The sequence below is a fragment of the Saimiri boliviensis genome, chromosome 11 (assembly GCF_048565385.1).
Source record: "Saimiri boliviensis isolate mSaiBol1 chromosome 11, mSaiBol1.pri, whole genome shotgun sequence".
Lineage (NCBI taxonomy): Eukaryota > Metazoa > Chordata > Mammalia > Primates > Cebidae > Saimiri > Saimiri boliviensis.
The window spans coordinates 107,459,246-107,484,092 of record NC_133459.1 but is presented as its reverse complement, the minus strand read 5'-3'; the positions used below and the strand labels follow the sequence as shown (position 1 = coordinate 107,484,092).

At 33.4% G+C, this 24,847-nt stretch overlaps 1 protein-coding gene across 3 annotated transcripts in view; it reads right to left on the bottom strand.

The window, feature by feature from the left end:
* The window catches only part of COL11A1 (collagen type XI alpha 1 chain), a 215,055-nt gene that overhangs the window by 174,043 nt on the left and 16,165 nt on the right, over positions 1-24,847 (bottom strand). For all 3 annotated transcript variants that reach the window (XM_074381332.1, XM_074381331.1, XM_003933240.4), the window contains exons 2-4: positions 15,176-15,343; positions 5,975-6,188; positions 2,057-2,219 (exon numbers count right to left, since the gene is read on the bottom strand). In XM_074381332.1, coding sequence (XP_074237433.1) covers positions 2,057-2,219; positions 5,975-6,188; positions 15,176-15,343 — 545 coding nt within the window. The remainder of the gene's footprint in view (positions 1-2,056; positions 2,220-5,974; positions 6,189-15,175; positions 15,344-24,847) is intronic.

The window sequence follows — 24,847 nt, the reverse complement described above, 5'->3', positions numbered from 1 at the left end:
GTGTTCACTTGCAAATATTCATAAATATGTATATATCATAATATAAACCAAAATAAAAGAAAAACATATTTGAATAGGTTTTTAAAAAAACATATAATAACATCAGATAGAATGGACTAATTACTTACACAAATGAGTGAGAAATTTTAAAATTCTGATTAAATGTCTGTATACTTGAATTATTTATTTTCTTCATGCCCTATTTTTAAGTAGAAAGAGACCAAATTGGTTTTGAAATTTCACATATATATACAATATATAATTTAGAAAATAAGACCTGAATCTCATATCTGATGACTGTTTGAACATAGGAATTAGGTGAATACTAAATTTCATCTAATTCAAAGATTCTTCTTTTAAATGCTTTTCTGTATTGTATTAAGTAAAACTAGTTTCCCACTTTAACTGTTCAAAGATTGTAAAAGATAAACCTGAGAGAGTAAGTTCTGTATTCATTAACATTTAAAAACTAACTGTATTTAATAGTAAATAAATGTTCTACTTAAAACATCATAGGGTTTCATGAAACTCTGGAATGCAAGGTAGCTGAATAAACTTATTTGTGACACTCACTGTCATATTAACCAAAGGTTTCATTAAAGCATCCTTTCAACATTATTTTTCTTAATGTTTTAATAGCTTCTCCAACTAAAGAGCTGGAATTACTCCGGGTTTCAGAATGTGGCATACAGTTTTATAAACTTAAGAATCAGTTTTTTAAAAAGAAAAGAAATTCCACTGATATTGTTCTTCCATCTTATACATTTATGTTCCTGGTAAATAAGGTTTTGTGGGTTACAAAAATAAATTATAATTTGTTCATAATTCACATGAAATTTATGAATAGTTTTATTTTAAAATAAGGCTTTTCAAGACTAGAAGTCATATTCATATTTGCCTAATGAAAAAATATTGTTTATCATCATGTGCATGCTATCAGTGTTGGATATTGGTAGATCTGAGAGCATATTACCACTATATATAACCCAAATCAGTTTATCATTTACATGATCCAGCATGGTATGATAGTTTAAAATATTTTATGTAGAGTTAAAAGTTTAGGTACACACTAGTGGAAAAAAAGAAAAAATAGAATCTCAAATAAATAACATGGAACTTTCACAAATATTAATTATAATATAAATTTTAAATAAAATTATGCTATAGGCTATATATATAAGTACAGGAATGAAATAGTCTAGCTGATGCTTTGAACGCATAATGTTCTGCTTATGAAAATACATACTGTCTGTATGTGTGTCACATGTATGTATATTTACACGTGAAAAAATATAGCAAATCTCCAGGGGCAACTGTCTATTAATTTGTAATATATTATACAGCTTTACTTTGTTACACCTTGACAAAGAAATCACTCAAATTGTTTAAAAGCAATCACCAAAATAATAATGTTTTGAGACTGCATCCTTTAAGGGAGTCAGAATTTAGGTCATTTGTTCTTTTAAAAAATGACTAAATAAAAATTAAAGCATAAATCACCATATCAGTGGATTGGAGGATTAAAAGAATGTGATTATCATAATTAGTGAATATAACTGGATAGAAATATCTTACCATGACCCTTACATTATTTTTAAGTGATATAAAAACTTAAAATATATATTTTACAATATGATCTCTTTTTACCTTAAAAACATTCACAAAGAACAGAGGAAGGCAAAATATATGACTTGTACATCTTTCTAAATTTACCTCCCATAGAATGAAATGAAGGAAATGTTCTTTTCTGTAAAGAAAATAATACAAAGTACTAAGAGAAAAGCCATTTTTTCCTTCCCAGGAGAATAGTATGTCTGCATTCAAATCAACCAATCCCTGTAAATGTTTCCCAGGTGTTACAGTCACCATTGTCTGGTCATTCTCTTACTGAACAATAGAAAACATCGTCACTATACTCACAGAGGAAGAAAGTAGGTCATCCTTTAGAGTTTTCAACTTTGCTTTAAAAATATTGCTATAAATTGATATTTTTACTGTTATTAACCCAATTCATCTGATTTGGCAATATTCAGCTTAGAGTTTGATTTATTTTTACCTCAAAAACTTCTTCATCCAAAATCCTCGTTCCAAAAACTGTGATTCCATTGGTATCAACAATTGCTCTCTCACTTCTATCAAGTGGTTTTGTGGTTTTCTTCTTACAATCAACAATCATTGTCACAGTTTTCTTCTCCACGCTGATTGCTACCCGATGCCACCTAAAAAGGACAAGTAATTCTTTTTTAAGCTTCAAAAAACAGTGTTTGCCAAAGCAGTATTCACATTAAAATACTGTGTATTTAAAATTATAAATGTGAGCTGAAATCATATAATGATGTAGGCTTATTTATTAAGCAGGCGGTTAACAGGTGACTACTTACTCTTTACCCAATAGTACTAGGCACTCAAAAGGACACAAGCAGCATAAAATGAAGAGTAGAATTAGCTGTCTGTGCTGATAAGAAAGTGCCCATCCTTTGCTTCACTTTGTGTTGTAGCAACAAAAGCCTAATCTCACTATGTCCTGATGAAGGTATTTGATAGAGATTAAGGTGGGATATGGGGTAAGTAATAGTTTCTACGTACGTAAATGCTTTCTTCCAAAGTGGAATTCCACTTAAAAAAAATCTGCTGTAATGATCCCCTGAGATTGACTATAAAAGGGTACGTCTACTAACTGAATGAGTGCTCCATCTAGAGAGTCAACGTCCTAATTGTAAAACACAATGTGCTTCTCTGTCTTTATTCACATTTATTTCAAATGCTTTCATTATTTTTCCACTTTAATTTCAAGACAGTTATAGATCACTACTGCAGGCAGGATCCAAGACCGAGACACAATATCTTTCCTTCTTTCCAGGGCTGGCAGGAAGTGGAAAACTGAAAGAAAGCATAGTCAACGCATGTGTGGAATGAGAGTCTCAATTCAGTCTGCAGCTACTGCTCCAACTAATTCAGGGCAGTGATGACAGGCTTGGCTGGGGAGACATGGCCAGCCCTTTGGAAAGGCACATTCCCTAATCATACTGTAAAATGATGGGTTTTATTAACAATGTATGGTGCTAACAGAAACCACTAAATGAAGCCCACTCAGATTCTGCAAGTCAGTCTGGTTTATATTTTATTTTTTTTCCAAATGAAAACTGCTAGATTAATATTCCAGAAGTGTCTAGGACTAGATCCATACAATACAGTACCCAAAAAGTTGCAGGAGCCTTTCTAAAATGTCTGTTTCATGTGACCTGGCATGGTGACCAAGTGTATTTCCATATACACTTAATCTTTGGTCTTTCCACTAGAACATTCAACTGGCATAGGTGTCTGCTGCGTTTGAACTGAGCAAAGATTTATATAAGGAGCTACTTAATATTGTGAGAGAAAAATTTACACATACTTCATGCCAGGAAACCTGTGTCTTCACTTAAACCATTCCCAGTATTATGGGTATATGCTTTTTATTAAAAGAAAATAAAAACAATCTCAATAATTAAAAACTGATTAGAACTCTAAATGATATGTTTGTTTAATTAATGTAAGCTGTGATGATGATATGTCATAATCACGGTATCATATAGATTATTCAAAATACTAAATTAACATTTAGTCTTAGAGGCATTCTTAGTTATTATTTTTCTCATACTACACATTCCTATAATCAGAAAATTTCATCAGTTCATGTATTCGAAAGTATAAACAGAATCCATTGTCTCTCAGCTTAGTTCCAGCTGCCGTGTCTCACAGCTAGACTCCTAACTGGCCTCCCCTTCTACTCTTATGCAACCAGAACAGCCTTTTAAAATACGAGTCAGATCAAGGGTCTGCATTCTTAAAAACTGTCAAATACAATACTCACAGTAAAAGGTGAAGCCCTTTCTCTGCTTCGCATGAGGGACCCATACTCTTCTCTGACCTCATGAGCTCAGACGCTCCCTGGACTCCCAGCATCCCAGCTGCAAGGCTGCCTCTTTATTGCCCCTTGCACAAGTTCTCTGGCAGGATTGCTCTTTCTCCATATCCCCACATGGCTCTTCTCTCACTTCCTTTGTGATTTTGCTCAATGCAACCTCATCAAAAAGTACTGCCCTATCTAAAAGAGTGCACTCTTACATGTCTTACCTCGATTTATTTTTTATTCATAGAAATCAGCACTTTGCATATTTAAACTCCAGGAGTGAAGAAACTTTACTTGGGTTGTTCACTGCTACAACTCCTGTGCCCTATAGGCTACCAGCCAACTGGTGGCTAATGGATAAATACTTAGGGAATGAATCTTCCTTCATAATGAACGTCATGATTGTTCTTCAAAAAAAAATTGGAGTGTTCTTTAAAAAAAATACCAGTATTTTGCATGTAATTATTATGTCAGTTGAGCTCAACAAGTATGTCACATTTTAACAGTCTCAAATACAGGACCTACCTAGCACACAGTAAGCATTTAATTAATTGTTATCGAAGGGATACTAGGTATTCATTGTATTCAATATATTATAAAGATAATATTTTACTACTGTCATAGGTAAATATAACTTCTTGTTTTGTTTGATAATCAATTAAAAATTTTTATTGAACATTCTCCATTTTTTTATTTTAATTTTTCCATGTTCTACTTCAGGATTCATTCATGTTAAACACTGCCTGTTATTTTCAAATAGGGTGTGGGCTACAATAAATTGATTATATTTTTCAGTTAGGAGAGCAGGATTAAGGAAACACATGGTAGAATAATGAGTTCAAAGTATTTTCTACAATTATCAAATATAGACTAAAATCTCAGCATGGAGTTTGCTAACAGTCAAAAAAAGAAACACAATTCATTTATAAGATAATAATGTAAATTAGCTGTAAAATCCTGGAATTTCTGTAACACTGAGACTTGAGAGTTTTTCTGTGGTCCTGACAAAATTATAATGAGTACAATGAGCACTGTTACGTCCTTCTTACGTCTATAACCAAATGTCCTATTTTGGATAAAGCTGTTTTCAGAGCTCTGGATTCAGTGATTAAATATCAAGTAAACTTAATAAGCATTCATTTCTATTTAGCTGCTCCATAAGTGAAAGGCAATGACCACAATACATAATTCAGAATTCAACATAATTTGCAAAAGAGTATAATGTGAGCCTGATTTCCTTCAGTTCAAACCTCGTCTCTGTCACTTTCCAACTATATGACCTTAGGCAAGTTACTTAAACTCTCTGAACCTCAGTTCCCTTACCTGTAAAATGAGTTTATTAACATTACTTTTTGAACAGAATCAAGAAAACCAAATGAGTTAACAATGTATAAAGAGCTTAGTATATGGTATATATCAGTGTGTTATAACTTATAAGGCTTCCTCTGATCTCCAATATTAATATTGTTAATAAAATGTAAGTCAGATTACATCATTCTGCTCAAAAAGCCTCCGGTAGCTTCCTGTTTCACTCAGAGTAGAACCCACAGTGCTTATCACCTCCTACAATGTGTTATACCACCTGGCCTCCCTCTGCTTCTCCATCCTCATCATCCCACTATTCTCCTGCCATGCTGGTATCCCTGACGTTGTTGGAACAAATTGGCCACATCCTGGAATCAGAGACTGTATTTGCTCCCAGCTTCTTCTGGAACACTAGGCTTTTAATTATCAGCATGGCATGTACTTCATCTTTTTTACATATCACTTTCTTGGTGGGATTTTTCCTGATCTCACTTCTTAAAACTGTATCTACCACACTGCCACACCCTATCCTCTTTACTGCTCTTTTTCGTATTACTTATTACCACCTGCTATAATATTTATTAGTAATTTGTTTTTGAAAAATATCTTCATTGCTTGCCTTTCCACACTATAAATTATGTCTTTATGCATTTTTTTTGCTCACTTACTTATCACCAGCCACTAGAAAAAAATATCAAGGTTCATAAATATTTGTTAAATGATGAAATAAAAAATGATTTTAGCATAAGTAAAACGTTGTATTATTTTGTTACTTACTTCCCATCGGCTATGTTAACAGTTCTGAAGAGGGGATAGTCTTCTGGGGCAGGTTTTCCAGTGTGGTCTTCAAACAGAAAAACAGGTGATCTCCCAACCTCAACACCAATTTGCTGAATACCATGTTCATTATATACAGATAAAAGGAAAGACTGAATTCCTTTTTTTGGTTTTACTGTAAATAATATAGAAAAGTCTTCTGGAAAAGTTCCACCTGAAAAGAAAAGGCCAAAGAGTTAGAAATTTCCAATTTCCAATTTCTAAATTGTTCGAGATCACTGTAGCACTTTTGAACTTTCTACATGGCCTTTATAAATTAACTAATTCTGAACAATAAACAGATTAATAAATAAATAGGGGCCCTCGATTAAGGTTTCTGGTCAATATTTATCCAAGCTATAGTCAAACTTCAAAGCCACTCACTTAAAGCACAATGGTTATGTCAAATTAAATTTAATTTAAGCAACAGGATCATGATGCCAGCAAATATCAAACCCATTGCCAGCACTCTTCAAACACTTATCTAAGTACTACTTTTGGCATAAGGTTTGTATTTTCTGGCTCTGTCTAGTCTGCAGCGATACATTCTCTCTTTAAAGAGGCATTGTAATGATCCAATTTACAAACGTATTCTTCCTGTTGTTTCTTTAAAAGCTTAAAAGTTTCTGATTAGTTCTTAATATCAAACAATGCAGTTTCACTACATACTGTTTCTTATTAAAGAAGCATATGTCATGATGAGCCAGAACTATCAGGTACTTGGCTAACTTGATTTTAAATTCAAGAAGGCCAACTCTGTTTTTCTTTCTTTCTCTCTTGCCATCATATGCCAAAAATCTAGCATACAGACTGATCTACATTGGTACTTACTAAGCATTTGTTAAATATATATATCAGTTAAAAATTATCCTAAGTATATCTCAAATAATCAAGTAATGAATACTTATTTTTTTTTTTTGAGAAAAAGAATAATAAGAAAAAGAATAAAGAAGAGGAAGAAAGAGAAAGAGGAAGAGGGAGAGAGAATGGGGGTATTGCTTTGTTGCCCGGGCTAGAATGCAGTCTAAATATGGGTATGCCTATAATTGTCCTTAATGATGGAGACATGAAAGAAAAATAGGGAAGAGAGTAACAAACAAGGAGCCAACCAACATTTCATTTAAACTTCTAAGTTGATATGATGTGGTAATGATAAGAGTGTATATTTTGTGTAAAGTGGAGAGTTCTATAAATGTTAATTACGTTTACTTGTTCCAGATCTGAGTTCAAGTCCTGGATATCGTTGTTAATTTTCTGTCTCATTGATCTGTCTATATATTAATGTTGAAGTCTCCCACTATTATTGTGTGGGAGTCTAAGTCTCTTTATAAGTCTTATATGTCTGCGTATTCCTGTATTGGGTGCGTGTATATTTAGGACCTTTAACTCTCCTTGTTGTTGCATTGATTCTTTTATCATTATATAATGTCCTTCTTTGCTTCTTTTGATCTTTGTTGCTTTAAATACTATTTTATCAGAGGCAAAAATTGTAACTTCTGCTTTTTATTTATTTATTTTTGCTCTCTGGTTGGTTGGTAAGTCTCTCTCCATCCCTTGTTTTGAGTCTTTGTGTATCCTTGAATGTGAGATGGGTCTGGATGCAGCATACAGTTTTAGTTTTTTGTCCAAATTGCCTGTCTTTGAATTGAGGAATTTAGTCAATTTAAATTTAGAATTAATAATGATATATGTGAGTTTAATATTGTCATTTAATATTAGCTGGCTATTTTGCCCATTAGTTGATGTAAATTCTTCATTATATAGATGTTCTTTACTTTTTGGTATTTTTTAGAAAGGCTGATACTGTTTGTTTCTTTCTATGTGTAGTGGTTCTTTCAGAAGCTCTTGTAAAGCAGGCCTGGTGGTGATGAATTCTCTGAGTGCTTGCTTGTTCACAAAAAACTTTATTTTTCCTTCACTTATGAAGCTTAGTTTGACTGGATGTGAAATTCTTGGTTGAAAGTTCTTTTCTTTAAGGATGTTGAATATTGGTCCCCACTCTCTTCTGGCTTGTAGGGTTTCTGCTGAGAGATCTGCTGTAAGTCTGATAGGCTTCCCTTTGTGGGTAACCTGACCTTTCTCTCTCGCTGCCCTTAGTATTTTCTGGTGAATCTGACGATTATGTGCCTTGGAGTTGCTCTTCTTGAGGAATATCTTTGTGGTGTTCTCTGTATTACCTGGAGTTGAATATTATCCTGCCTTACTAAGTTGGGAAAATTTTCCTGAATAGTATCCTGAAGCATATTTTCCAGCTTGGATTCATTCTCTTCCTCACATTCAGGTACATCTATCAAGCGTAGATTAGGTCTTTTCACATAGTCCCATATTTCTTGGAGACTTTGCTCATTCCTTTTTATCCTTTTTTCTCTAATCTTGTCTTCTTGTTTTATTTCATTGAGTTGGTCTTCGACCTCTGATATCCTTTCTTCTGCTTGATCAATTCGGCTGTTAAAACTTGTGCATACTTCACGTAGTTCTCGTATTGTGTTTTTCAGTTCCATCAATTCACTTATTTTCCTCTCTAAAGTTTGTATTCTTGTTGACATTTCGTCAAACCTTTTTTCAAAGTTCTTAGTTTCTTTAGATTGTGTTAGAACAAGTTCTTTTAATTCACAGAAGTTTCTTATTATCCACGTTTTGAAGCCTGCTTCTGTAATTGGAACACACTCGTTCTCCATCAAGCCTTGTTTCGTTGCTGATGAGGAACTGGGATCCCCTGCTGAGGAAGAGGCATTTTGATCTTGGGTATTCTCAGCCTTTTTTGACTGTTTTCTTCCCTTCGTTATAGATTTATCCATCTGTGGTCTTTATAATTACCGTCTTTGTAATTGGGTTTCTGAGTGGACGTCCAACTTATTGATTCTCAGCGCCGAAATCTGAGCAACCCACTGCGCCGACCAAATCAGCGGCGTTAAGATTGATGGTGCTTTTCTGACTCTGCACCAAGAACCGACGCTCCGAGGCGCTGGCAAAATCGCCTCGCCGGTCACAAGAGTCACGCTGGCGACCTGTGGGGCTCCTCCACTGGGAATCTCCTGGTGCGTGAGCAACAAGAATTCATGTGAAGGTGTGGCATCCTCTCCTTCTTTGCGTTTTCAGTGGGAGCTACAATCCCGAGCTGCTAGTGATCAGCCATCTTGGATCTCTCTGAATACTTATATTTTTATACAACACTGCATATTAAGTTGTGGGTTTTATTTTTCAAAATAGTTTTACAAATATATCTTATTTGATTCTCTTACTACTCTGGCATATAAATAAAGCAAGCATTATTATTTGAGAAATTAAATGCCGTTAGTTGAAAAGTTGTCTTTTCGCAAAACCATTATGGATGTACATGTGTAATCAACAATATCTAGAGCAATATAAAGACCTTCCTTTTTCAATCCATTCATTCCAAATTCTATTACAGGCCGTAGCATAAATCTATAAAAGAATTATGAATATGACTGTCTTGGATTCAAGTTCAAACAATTGTAGAAGATCAGCAATTCTACGTCTGAGAATCTATGAGGAAAGGATGCTTATGAGTAAACATATGCTTTCAAATCACTCAAGCACTATTTATAAGAGTAAAATATTAAAATAAACTGCAATGATTGAAACTAGTTAAATAAAATACAAGTATTTATATAATAGAATCTTATGCAGCCATTTAAGAAGTGGGAATTATTAAAATGCAATACAAAAGAAAAACAGCAAGAGGTGTGAATACATTTTTATGCTATAAATGTATGCATAGACTAGTAAGTGGAAGACAGTACAGCATCTTAGTTGAAAGTTCTGAAACTTGTCCGGTCATGGCTCTTATCCCAGCCCCATCACATCCAGATAGATTTACATTAAGCTCAAAAGCATTTGTAAAGCAAAGGAAACAATTAACAAAGTGAAGAGGCAACGTGTAGAACAGGAGAAAAGAATTGCAAACTATACATCTGATAAGGGGTTAATATTCAAAACATGTAAGGACTTCAAACAAATCAATAGAAAGAGAAATAAGTAATCCAATTAAAAATGGGCAAGATATCTGAACAAACATATCTCAAAGAAAGACATACAAATGACTAATGGGTATATGAAAAAGATGCTCAACATCGTTAATCATTAGGGAAATGTAAATCAAAACCACAATGAGATATCACCTCATTCCATTATGAATGGCAATTATAAAAAAATCAAAAGATAAGTGTCAGTGCAGATGTGGTGAAAAGGAAACTATTTCACACTATTGGTGAAAATGTAAATTAATACAGCCATATAGAAAATAGTACTGTTTCCTCAAAAAATTAAAGCAGTTTATATTTATATTATATGTAGATACAATGCCCTTTAGTAATTGATGTTCTTTAATACTTTTCGATGGATCCTGCTACTGGGTGGCACATATACACCATGGAATACTATGCAGCCATAAAAAATGGATGAGTTCATGTCCTTTACAGGGACATGGATTAAGCTGGAAACCATCATTCTCAGCAAATTAATACAAGAACAAAAAATGAAACTCTGCATGTTCTCATTCACAAGTGGGAGTTAAACAATGAGAACACATAGAAACAGGGAAGCGAACATTACACACCTGGGACTGTCAGAAGGTGGTGGGGAGGGGCACATAGGAGAGGAATAGCATTAGGAGAAATACCTAATGTAGATGGCAGGGTGATGGAGGCAGCCAACAACCATGGCACATGTATATTTATGTAACAAACCTGCATGTCCTGTACATATACCCCAGAACTAAAAGTATAATAATAAAAAAAGGAAATGAAATCAGTATGTCAAAAAGATACCTGCTCTCCTATGTTACATTATTCAGCAATCCTGCTATTAGGCATATGTCCCAAGGAAATGACATCAGTATGTTGAAGGGATAGAATGGGAATCTGCATTCCCATATTTATTGCAACGTTATTTGCAATAGCCAATATGTAGAATCAACCCATCACCTCCTAGCTATGTGTTCTTGGCGAATAATATCCTAGTTGGCACTCAGCCTTCCCATCCATTGACTGGGCTAATAATTTAATCCGTCCCATGAAAATTCTGTATCTTAAAGAAAGCAGTCAGATAGTGTTGATTATATGGCTCCTATCACTTAAATATATATTCTTTCATTTAATTTTAATTTAAAACTTAAATGTAATTAAACTAAACTCCAAACTAAAAAATGTTTACTTTAAGATTATTAATGCTATCAGAGCAAATATATATGGTTTTGTTTAAGTGTCAAGTATCACAGAGACATGTGATTTTTATATTTATGAAAATCACTAGAAGAAAAATAATCATAAAAGTAAAATGGAAAGATATTAAAGAACATCAATTAGTAAAATATATTTTATCTACTTATAATGTAAATAAAAATCTAGGTAATTCAGCTAATTATTGAAAAAGGTCTACGTCAATAAACTTTTCTTTCAAATGAGTAGCTCAGAATGTTGAGGATCACAGGAAGTTGTACCCCAAATGTATCTCAATTTTTAAAAAATACATTGAAAGAAAATAATGCTAACATGGTGTAAAACGATATCTTTTCCATTTTGCCAAAAAAAGTATGTCAACATAGAGGTACCTATGAAAGAAGATAAATCAGGAAATAATATATTCATAAAAGACTGACTGGATTACTAATTTTTTTAAATTGATCATCATATTTGTACTGCATAAATTTTAAAAATCTTCAACTTTTGACTATAGTAATGACTAAAAGCTTTAAATTATGAAAATATTTTCCAGTTTCAAATTGAGCAGTTCAGTTTTAGATATAATCTTCAAGCTATTACCTTTGAAAAATAAAATTGAGCTATTTAAAAAATTATGATTTGATAATGTTTTCAGTCTGAGCTATGCAACTTACCCTAGTTTCATTCTTAAAAGATGCTAATCAAAATGTTTCATAATATACTGAGTTTATCATAGAAAATTAACTATAATTTTAGTTCAACAATAGAAATGAAACCTATTACAATGTAAAAATTTTATCTGAAACAGCACTGTATTTGGTAATTATAAAATATTACCAAATTTTTCAACTTAATTCATATTTTGAAACATAAATACAAACCTAGAATAAATAATATTAAATGACTGTTGTTAGAAAGTAGAAATATTATTTCTACTTTTGCTACACATGTACAAATAAAATCACAAATATATGTAATATGATCATGATTCACTCTGAGAAAAAGAGATTAATGGGGATTATGAAAATTGGCTTTTAAGATCAATAGTATATCTATGAAAAAAAATCATGTGAAAAAGGCACAAAAATGTGATTTGATTCTAATTTTTAATATTGTGAAGATTTTTCCATGAGAATATATCTCTCTTTAACTGAAATCCCTTCTGTTGTAGCTAGGTGGTCAGCAGGATTTTTAAACCGGAAGGAAAAAAACATTTTGCATAGTAAGAAGACCCCACTTTTGTCTAGGAGAGACCAGGATGGTCTCTCAGCTTCCCACCATTCACTAGTTCTGTGATTATATTAAAATACTTCCACTTCTAGATCCTAATTTATTAGTTGAGATTAAATAGTCCCCTTGAAAAAATGGTTATGAAGATACAGTTCAATATACATAGTTTCTTGCATGGTGTCTGCCCCATGGCAGATGTCTGAAAGAAGGAAAATAGGTTTAGAAATTACAGCTTCTATCCCATTGCCATGCACATTTTCAGACGCTTAAATTGAAGGTGTCAAATTGGGATTTTGAAGGGTATATATATTAGTTTTACCAGAATATTATAATGACTGTATCTAACTGACATCATCTCACTCCCACCCCAGTGATGACTACCGAAGTTTCCAATACTACTGCTTACTTTCTTCATTAGAAAAGAGGTTGCATTTGTGTCTTTCTACAGTGGAAGCAAGCTTATTACAAATTAATTTTCAAAATGCTGTTTACTTATTTAATAATAACATTCACTGTTGGAATATTTTCATGGTGATCTTTTCATTACTGATTTTTATTAATTGCTATTTCCATTATTGTCAGGAAGTTCTGCCTTGCAGAAAGGCAAGGTTATAAGAATTTGCATGAGAGAAAGTGAGAGATCTGTCACAGGCGTCTCTTTCAATCTGAAACACTTATTATTAGAATCACATGCCTAAGACAGGATGCTGTGAGAATGGGGAAAACTTTGATATAGATGAGTTCTACTAATTGAGTGAAAAGAGATTCTAGAGAAATACATTGTATCCTTTCTCCATGAGCAAAACAACAGAAACTATACAATTAATCAAATTAAGTAACTACCACATTGAAATGTAGAATAAACCAACTGTGAGATGATGAGCCAAAGTATAAAAATTGTAACCTAAGCCAGGTGCAGTGGCTTATGCCTGTAATCCCAGCATTTTGGGAGGCTGAGGCAGGAGGATCACAAGGTCAGGAGATCAATACCATCCTGGCTAAGACACTGAAACCCCACTACTATTAAAAATACAAAAAAATTAGCCAGGCATGGTGGTGCTCGCCTGTAGTCCCAGCTACTCTGGAGGCTGAGGCAGGATCTCTTGAACCCAGGAGGAAAAGGTTGCAGTCAGTCGAGATTGAGCCACTACACTCCAGCCTGGGTGACAGAGGGAAACTCTGTCTCAAACAAACAAACACATAAACAAATTGTAACCTGTAGTGACCTATAACTTGAGTATTTCTAAAGGTTTTTCATTAGTATATTTTTATTTGTTTCCTCTCTTCAAAATTCCCATCCCTGTTTCTATTAAGGATGCTTTAAGAAATGCAGCAAAGTGTACATAAATAGAAAAAGCAACTTATATTTTTACTTTTAAATTTTTATTTCTATTTTTACATTATTTTATGGATTTAATAATTATTTTAATTTTTTTATTTCAAAGTCAGAAAAAAACCTGTTCATTTTATCCATTTTATTTTCAGTTTGTTCCTGTTCACCATAAATTATGGAAAAACAGAAAATATTTTGGAAGAATCAGTGATCAAAATAAATGTATTTCAAAATACTTGAAAATGTTCTTCCATGAAAAGTGTACTGTGCTGTTTTCTAACATTTTAATTCCTTGTTTTACATTTTTTTCTGTAGCTAGAAAACAGTTTTATTTGAAGATAGGAAACACAAATCTTCTCAGGCAGAGATTGTAAAAGATAATATGAATAATTTAAATAATAAACTGTTGCTGAGAAGATTCCAAAGTTTCAGAAAGTACCACTTGATAACATCTAAAATGTATGGAGCAAAACGGATCTAGATTGGATATTGATCACATGTAACTTGCTCAAGTCAGACAGCCTCTGTGAAATTCAGCTTCCTCCTCTGTTAAATAAGGACGAGAACTCCCATCAATCAGCCAATCAATAGATACCTGGCACGTATCAAATGGAGCAAGCACAGTTAACAAGTTACCTGCTTTGAAAATAAGATGCTCAAAAAATTGTCATTTCACCACTCAATTCCCCTTCCCCACATTATCATGATTTCTAGATAATTACTATTATTAGGTCGATTAGTGCTTTCATGGAAGGAAAAATAAATACTCAGCAAGTACTTTTCAGTACCATCATCAAAAACTGCCACTTGACATTATAAAGAAAATCTCTAGTTCCAGTGGAGACAACTGTGAGATGTGACTAACTTTTCTTATATTTTAGATAAGAGCAGCATGCAAAACTAATGCAAAATTATTTGCAAAAGATGAAGTATATCTTTCAATAGAAACATTTATTTTAACATTAGGAAAACTTGTACTAAGTATGTTTAAATCCAAATGCCCATTAAATTAACTCAGGTAGTCATTTAAGGGAAAGATTCCCTCTAATCTTCCAGTCAGGATGAATAAACTCTACATGATTACATACATAAAGGCTGGACATATAATGCTGTCTCCATATATTATGTTGCAATAAAGTAATGAATTACTAAATGTTCAAATAAGCATGTTTTCACAGATATGTGATTGTGCTGAATTAAGATTGACAATTATTAAATTATTTGTTATTTTCATGACATTACTTTGGCGACCACAATGTATTTGGTGTCTGATATATGAAAGAATTGCATTTTACCACATAATTGGGCTTTATGTAACATGATAAAAACAATCATTAGTAAAGAACTACTAAAAGTAGTATTAGTAGTAACAACAGTAGTAATAATTTTAATAGTGATAATAATAAAGTGACATACCTGGAAATAACTGTTTTGTTGGAGCACTGAGTTGTGCTTGCTTTGAAACTCTGTAAGCAGTATCTGAGCCTTTAGAATTCTTTCTGTTTGTGCAAAATCCCGTTGTTTTTGATATTCCCTCTGGAGAATTGTGAAAATCTAGTGCTTTTAGTACATCAACTGGAGCAGCTGAAAAAAAAAAACCAAACAAACAATAAAAGAACTAGAATTAAACAACAATCTGATATAACAACGAGTATTTTTAACACAAGATAGTATGTCATTTCAAACCTTGAATCTATTTATCACCGGACATGCTTCCCTACCATTTAGGTGGGACTTTGGGGAGTGGGGCAGCAGGTAGTAATATAAACCGTAACAACATTCTCAAATTCAAAATATCTCAAATCTGGAATCAAATTATGGTTAAGCAACACAGAAGGGGTGTGTGTGTGTTTGTGCGTGTGTGTGTGCATGGGTACATGTGTGTACACTAGAATGTGTGTATCTGGAATTTAGAATGTATTATATATGAATTTACAAACATTCATATGTATCTCAATTATAATTTATATATATTACATATGTTACATAAACATATGTACATATTTTGTATATATGTATATATACACAAAAACTTAATGATAAAATGAAATATTCTATTATTAGATACTATTGTCCTAAAACAAATAAATCTTGTATAATGATAATAGTAGTATAGTAATAATAAACATTATGGAACACCTATCAAAAATAATAATTCCAAGTAATAACAGTATGTGGAATTAAAGTGAAAGCCAGCATTTGTAGATATTTCTTTATTTAATAACAGAGTTACTAATAAACTATTTATAATCTAAATAGAGGTGATTTTGAAGACTCAAATTTACAATGGATATTATACATAAACACTGTAAAATGTGCACCTACTTAGTCATTTTGTATACCCAGAGAAGTTTAAAGAAAGGTGTTAAAAAAAATGAGGCAGCACAATACAGTGTCTTTTTTACTGCTTTCCTGTGTTAGTTACTTACAGATTATATACAGGTACATATGTGTGTGTGTAGGGGTATATGTATGTATCTACCTATATACAATTTATTGCTTTTTATTCTCTCGACTTACCAGTTACTTCATGGATATTACTCCATACTTCATGATTTAGACTGAAAATCCCTAGAGTTGAGTAGTTTAGTAATTGTGCCCTTGCACATTTTTATGTAGCCTTAGGGCATGTAACAGAAAGCTATTTTTAGTGGAAGCATAAATTTCCCAAATCAAATTCATTCCAGGTACTTCTAGCTACTGTGAAGTGGTCAATATAAAATAAGTTTGGAATCTTAAACTTTCCCTTGGTGTGACCCACTTGCATAAATAGCTTTATCAGGTTATAATTCACATACCACACAAAACACCCACTTAAAAGGGACAGTCGTTTTTAGTATATTATACTATTATAATTTTTCATTGTGATAAATATATATAACATTAAATTTTCCATTTTAGATTTTTAAGTGTACAATTCAGTAGCATTAATTACACTCATAATACTGTACAACTATCATTGCTATCTATTTCTGAAACTTTTTTATCAACTGAAACAAACTTCATCACCATTATGCAACAACTCCTCATCCCTTCCACCTCCTACGCCCTGACAACCTCTTATTTACTTTCTGTCTCTAGTTGCTCATTCTAGAAATTTCATTTAAGTGAACTCATACAGAAGTGCCATATGACCCAGCAATTCCACTCCCACATATTTGTCCAAAATAATTAAAAGCTGAGACTCAACCAAATATTTGAATGCAACTGTTCACTGCAGCATTATTCACAACAGCGAAAAGGTGGAAACAATCCAAGTTTCTTTTAACAGATGATGGATTAACCAAAGGTAGTCTGTATGACAAAACATTATCCAGCTATAAAAAGGAAAGAAGTCCTGATACATGTTACAACACAAATGAACCTTCAAAACATTACACCACATGACATATGCCACTTAAACAACAACAACAACAACAACAACAACAAAAAACCTTGTTATTTTTTAGATCTTCAAGTTATCTGGTCCACAATTGCATATCTATTTAAGTCACTAAGCAAGTCAGAACATGAATAATGAGGTTCCAGTACTGTTACAAAAACAGACTTTAGAACCCATATTACTCAATGTACCATAAGTTCTCACTTAATGTACTTGGTAGGCTCTTGGAAACTTTGACTCTAAACAAATCAACTTTAATGAAACCGATTTGATCATAGACTAATTGATATAAATCAGAGTTAAGTTCCTACAGTATATTTCTGGTCACAAAAACTACCACCAAACTTCTAAAGACTGAAAATACTTTTCATATTGAACACTGAACTAAGTGTGAGCTATACATGCATTTAAGAACAATTAACAAAAATGAAATAATTATTTATCCAATTTTTGGTGAATCGGTGAATGACTGTGCTCATAGTAGTGCTGGGTTAAATTAAGGTATAAATGTTTGCAAAGTGAAAATTGTAAGGAGCATGTCCTCCCACCATGCTGTTCAGAATCAATTACAAATATGATGAGCTCTGAGTGATTTGTACCACATTATTTATTACGTACATTTGGATAATTATGGCAGAGTTTACAAATTTTTATTTGACAAGAATTTGTCTTCATTCATTCACTTGTTCATTCATTTTCCAACCTGCTTATTCCAGTTCAGGTTTCCAGACGACTGGAGCCCAATCCAAATATTCAGTGCACAGGGCGGGAACCTGTCCTGGACAGGACACATCTCATAGCAGGGCACACACACACACACTCAATCAGACCGGGACAATTTAGATGCAGTAATTCTCTGAACACAGTTTGGGGATGTGGAAGGAAACCAGAGTGCCTGGTGAAATCCCGTGCAGACACAGGGAGAACGTGCAACTGCCACATAGTGGCCCTGACTGGAAACGATTTTTTTTTTTTTTTCATATCAACAACATTATAACTGAACAAGTTGAACAAAACATTATTTGAGGACCTCCTTGACTTGTATTCTATTGGCTTCTTACCTGTATTCGAAAACAAGAAAAATATTCAGAGTAGACCATGTGCTGGCTAAGTATCACTCAGCATGCCTGATATAAAATTATAACGGCGTTAAAGAACATTTTTTTTTTTTTTTTTGCATTAGTCCTGCTTGCAGTGGCCGTGTTATTAGGTCAATAGGATATCTGAGTTTTTTTACGTTTTCTTTTATCTCACAACTAAGTAGATGATAATTATAATAAATGCCAGGGAGAGCCTAATATGTGCCAGTGTCTGGACTGAGTTCTTTACAGGTATTAACCCTGACAAACCATATATTCTTATCCCCTCTGTGCAGAGAAAGAATTGAGAACCAGCGAGCAAACTAAGATTACTCTTAAGACCTGTGTAAATACCAACTCTATACTCTTTCTACTTCACCACCCACACTGATATACCCCAAAATAAAACTTCTAGAAAAATAAACTTAAAACACACATATAGTACGTTAATATTATTTGAGCCAGTTAATTGATCCCTGTTGTTCACATTTATTTTGAACTAAACTCATTACTTGCTCTAGTATATAAATATCTCCAAAGAAGAATGTTTCTGAAAACCACAGCATTTTATTTGCTTATATTGTCTTATCTTTTTGCTCTGAAGCCATTCTCCAAAGTAGAACTGAATAAAAGACTCGATAATAGACATGAACACAGCTATGAAGGCTGCAGTCTTTTTCTGTGAAAAAAAGAATGCATCCCCATGGTCATAGTCACAACTGGGCATAGGTAAATAACACATAAAATGGACCGCAACATATACAATGTATCTTTCTTTCTGAGATGGAATTTCGTTCTCGTTACCCAGGCTGGGGTGCAGTGGCACGATCTCGGCTCACTGCAACCTCTGCCTCCTGGGTTCAGGCAATTCTCCTGCCTCAGCCTCCCGAGTAGCTGGGACTACAGGTGTGCGCCACCATGCCCAGCTAACTTTTGTATTTTTAGTAGAGACGGGGTTTCACCATGTTGACCAGGATGGTCTGGATCTCTTGACCTCGTGATCCACCCGCCTCTGCCTTCCAAAGTGCTGGGATTATAGGCGTGAGCCACCACACCCAGCCTACAACGTATCTTTTACCACCATGACCTTATCCAAGTGTACACTCCTCAAACAATACAAGTAAGGCCATAAAATAAATGTTTCAACCAAGTTTTTTTTTTTTTTTTCTCTAAAAAGGCATTTCAAGTTACAAAAAAAGTAAAACTCCATTAATCAAGTCCTTAAGTTTATTTTCTTGAAGTGAACTAAATAATGAATTAAGCTACTTTGAAATTCTGCCTGTTATTTGATCTCATAATCCTCAAAGACATTGCATATAATACATTTCATTATATAGATTCTGCTATTTTACACACACATACACATATATGTGGGAAAACTATTCTTTATATTTTGCTAACTGCAACTGTTCAAAGATTAAAAGAAGTGATTTTATGGCTAAATGTGGTAAATCAAACCAGTAAAATTTCCATATTCAAAACAATTCTTAAATGGCCTTAATATTTTAATTGTGTCTATGTTGCCAACTGCTGGCACAAACCATGTGTGTTTAATTCAGATGGATCCAGTTCAGCACAATGTTTTGTTCAATGATATTTTCCTGTCCTTTATTGAATATCTAAAATTTCATTAAATGGGATAATAGAATATCAGAGCTCAATGTGCTCATAAAATAGCCATTTAACTGGGTTCCATACTTTTCCCCATTAATCTTCATCCTACCAGCTTGATTAAGCTTCCAAAAATCCATGTCTCATGTCACTCTGCTGCTTAAATTCCTTCAAAGAATCTCACTGACTCGCAGATGGATTTCCACATTCCTTGAATATACAATTTGTATAATCTGGACACTCCCACTCATCCTACCACTCTAATCTCACTTAATGTACCATCTTATCTCTCATCAGTCCCCAGTTCTGTCCTCATCCAGTGCTCTAGCCATACTGAATTCAGTCTTCCCAGAACCCACTATGTTCTCTGGTTTGCTTCTGGGCCTTTATAAATTCTACTCTGTCTGAAACACTTAGCTCCACCTCACCTGAAGAATAAGACAAATATACCTAATAAAGCAATCTTCTGCAGAAAACATTCTCTCTCTCCCAAAGCTGGGTTAGATCTGCTAGCCTCTATTATAGCACCTTTCACACTTGGTTTTAATTATTTGCCTTGTCTTTGCCTGTTTTTGCAAACTAGAAAGGAACAGGTATACACACACAAACACACAGAGACTATATAAAAGGTTGGTTGAATGTAAAACATGATAATGTGAAAATATATAGAAGCAACTTCCTCTGAAGTCCTCAGGCTCTCCACTGTCAAAATAAATTTTTTTAGGTCCTAATGTGTACTTTTTATTGTGTTCTATTGACTTCTTGAGCACTCCCACCCTTTCACCGATCAGTTTGATCCCAAGTGTTTGATCCTTTCTCCCTTGTTGCCTTCAGCATCCATATAGGTCACTGATGTAACATCTCCCAATGCTTTTATTGTTTCACCTCTAATTCCTTCTCTAAGCTTTTTTACAACCTCCCATGACCAGTAGTGAACAGCAGCATTACTGTTTTAAAGAGCAAGACTGCTTCTTAAGTACACCTCTGCCTCTTAGCATCTGTATGTTTTGGACAGATTATTTAACTACTCTGGGCCTCCGTTTTTATATCAGAACAAGGAGAATAACAAAAATATTTTCTTCAAAGAGTTTTTGTCAGAACTGAATTGGTTTTTGTGACAATGCCTGAAAACAATGGTGGGGAAATCTATGCCTATGCCCTAAGAGCTCCTTGCTGCCTATTTTTATATGGTATATGATGTAAGAATAATTGTACATTTTAAAATAGTTGAAAAAAATCAAAAGGACAATATTTTGTGGCACATGAAAACTATATGAAATTTCAACTTTCATAAAGTTTTTATTGTAACATAGCCACACACATTCATTTATATATTGTCCATAACTGCTCCTGCACTGAAACAGAGTTGCGTAGCTGCAACAGAGACTGTATACTCACAATAGCTAAAATATCTACTATGTAGCCCTTTTAACCTGAGTCCTGACACATGAATAGGAGTTTCTCAGTGAAGAAGAGAAGGAAAGAAACAGCAGATACCCTAGCACATATACAAGAGAGTAAAGAGTACAAGGAAATCAGTCATGCTTGCTCAAGGAGACATCAACATTGAGCAAATTTAGCTCTCCAGATTCTCCCTGCATGCACCATGGCTGCTGAGGACCACTGGAGAAAACATCATATCTTCATCATGGATTCACTGCCCAAAACTCCAAGAACCATCTCTAATAGCAACTATCTACTCGTCCACCCTCAAATTTATTGCTAGAACTGGAATAACTTTCAGTTTTTAAAATGCTATCTTTATCTGTAGATTATTTCCAGTCCTTCCTCAATTGGTTAAGGACAGTTGACCAATTTTTCAATCCTGTCAATAGAATCATCTGGAGAGCTTTTAAAACATATGAATGCCTGGAACCCATCCCAGAATTAATAAACAGAATGATTGGGGTAGAGCCCAAATATCCATTTTTTTTGTTTCGCAGATGATTCTAATGTGCAGCTGGGGTTGAAAATCGGTGGTTTCAACCTTTTAGTGCAAACATAAGCATGTTTTATTCTAGGAGATTTATTCTTAGCCCTTCCAGAGGATTATGTGACCTTTTTATATGATCCCAAGTGTCCTGTATTTCCTCTTAGATAACTCTACATTTTTTTATTTGCTTGCTTAATTATGTCTTTGGCTCTAGGCTACATGCTCACAGGCACAGCATCTGTCTAAACTATGGTCATGATTCTCCTGTTACATACTCATATCAGCTAATATTTTTTCTCTCTCTCTGTTAAGGATGTAATTTATTGTTTAACATCTGCCTCCCTTGATAGACTGTAAACCTTCTGACAATGATCATCAGCACTATTGATATTCACTGTTAAACTGCAAAGATATAGTGACTGAAGCACAGTAAATAATCAATAGAGAAATGTTTAACAAATGAATAAATAAGTAGCTACAACCTGTCTCACAGTTGAAGCATTTTTCCTACCAATTTGAGAAGGGAAAGGAAGAGGATTGGAAGTGACCTTTACCAAGAACTTGAAGAGCTTGCCAAGTTTGTTTGTTGCCATTGCTTGATTGAGGTGTGGCAAGAACACAGGTGTAAAGCAGCCTTCCTAATGTAGATACTTCCCCAACTTCTAGAGAGTCACTTATTCTCACCTTGTACCTCACATCACAGACCATATCATGAGGCATACCATTATGGAACTAAAAAGATAAAATAATACAGAGCAAAGAGCAAAGTTCTCAACCAGGTTCCACTCAGTCAAAAAAAAAAAAAAAAAAAAAGAAGAAACCTACTATTGCTACTATGAGTATGTGGTAGTGAGACGCAGGACTGACAAAAGAAAAAAGTACAGAAAACTGGTATTTACCTACTACTAACATTCTGTACCATATTTCAACATCGTGATGGCTCTTAAGAAAGAGCCTACATATTGGGACGTGACAAGCACATAAACAACAATTAATAACTAGTTTCTATGGTAGGAACTGCCCCCAAAATAACCCAAATTAAGCAGTTGCTATATCTTTGAGTTTGGATAAGCTAACTACCTCTCCAAGACTTAGTTTTCTCAACTTAGTCTCATTTTGAGAATTGAATGCCATAAAAAATTTTAAACTTAGGATAGTGTCTAATACATAATAAATATTCAACAAAATATAACTAAAATTATTATTCCCCAAAATTTCTACCCTTCTGAACATCTTTAATACTTCCAGTGAGCACCATCCAAATTTCCCCAGAGCTATACTTAAACTGATTTCTGTTATCTATTTCCTCTGACTACCTTGGGAAACCTCTCTGCGGTTGAGTAGAATGCTAAACAGTTTTCATCTCCAAATGTCCATTCAAAATCATCCATAAAAATTATGTACTGCTTAGCATATCTCTCTGGCATGTTCATATGTTATTCCAGATATAGAAAACCTCAGGTTTCCTGGAACTTAGCTTAAGTAACCAAATAGATCTTAAATCTATATTTCTATGCTCAGCACTTCATTACCCTCTGTAGTACAAACTGGCATTAATACACTGATATCATTAGTATTTTTCTGTTTTATTTTTTCTTTGCATTGCATAGAAATTTATATAACTATAGCTTAAACACAGTGGGCTTGATGTGAGTTATTTATTAAAAACTTAAAAATCTGATATTGTGATCCTTAATTCTGACAGTATTCTTTCATTTATTTTAAATATGCATATTCTACATACCAACCATGTATGATATATGAATATGAAATATTAGAAAATTACGCATATTGACCTAAATTCTCCCATATTTTAAAAGATATAGTAGTTCATAAATGATGATGTGACATAAATAATGCCAATGAAACTGCATAAACGTTTTACCCTCAACAGAACCATTTTTGAAAGAAATTACCAGATGTTTTATTTGTACACTACAATCTAATTTTTATAGCCAACACAAGTGCAAAATTGAAGGGATAAACTCCTGAAATTCATTAGTAAATTGTAAGATTACCTATGAAGCCCTTACAGTTGTATAGTTTACATTAATTACTACAGGACATAGGAAAAATTCCATGATACTATTTAGAGTTCATTTTTCCCCAAAGGATTCTATAATCAACTAAAATGTGTTGTCATTAATAATGCTATGTTTACTTAATATATTTATCTACACATAACAAACACACACAAATAATACAAAAAACATATGTTAGCATGAAATGGCTTAAGATTTTGATAGACACCTTGAAAAAACTGGGTATTTCATATTCTAACAATGAAGAACACCACACTAAGAATGACATAAGAAAGACAATATAAATCAGTAACGTGGAATTTTAGGAATTTTATAGTTAATTTCATTAAACCAAGCACCTAACAAGCCTACTGCTACTACCTTTGCAGAAAATAGAAATCCAATGAACAAATGTAAATGTATTTTCTTACAATTCCAGGAAAATTCCAGTTTAAAACAAAACCAACTGCATAGTGAAATTGATAATTAGAAAGATCAATAAAAATCCATAGTAAAATATTCTGAAGTGTAATTAGTGAAAAAGTGTGACTTCCAGAAAAATAAATTGTATCAGCATTCCATTGTTGACTATTTATAATTCTAACCTATTTAGGGATTGAGAGAAATACAGTTAACCCTTGAACAATACTAGTTTGAAATGTGTAGGTCCAGTTACGTGTGAATTTGTTTCAGTACACAAATTTTAAAAATATTTTTGGAGTTTTGTGACAATTTGATAAATCATCCAGATGAACAAAGTAGCCTAAAAATATCAAAAACATTAAGAAAATGTTAAGTATGTCATGAATGCACAAAATATATATAGATAGAAGTCTTTTATCATTTACTACCATAAAATAGACACAAATGAAGTATAAAAAGTCAAAATTTGTCAAATCTTATGCACACAAACACAGACCACATATGGCACCATTCACAGTAGAGAGAAATGTAAACAAATGTAAAGATGCAGCCAGAAATCAAAATTGTGCAAGATTAACTGTAGTGCATATTGTACTACTATAATGACTTGTTAGCCACCTTCTGTTGCTATTGCGGTGA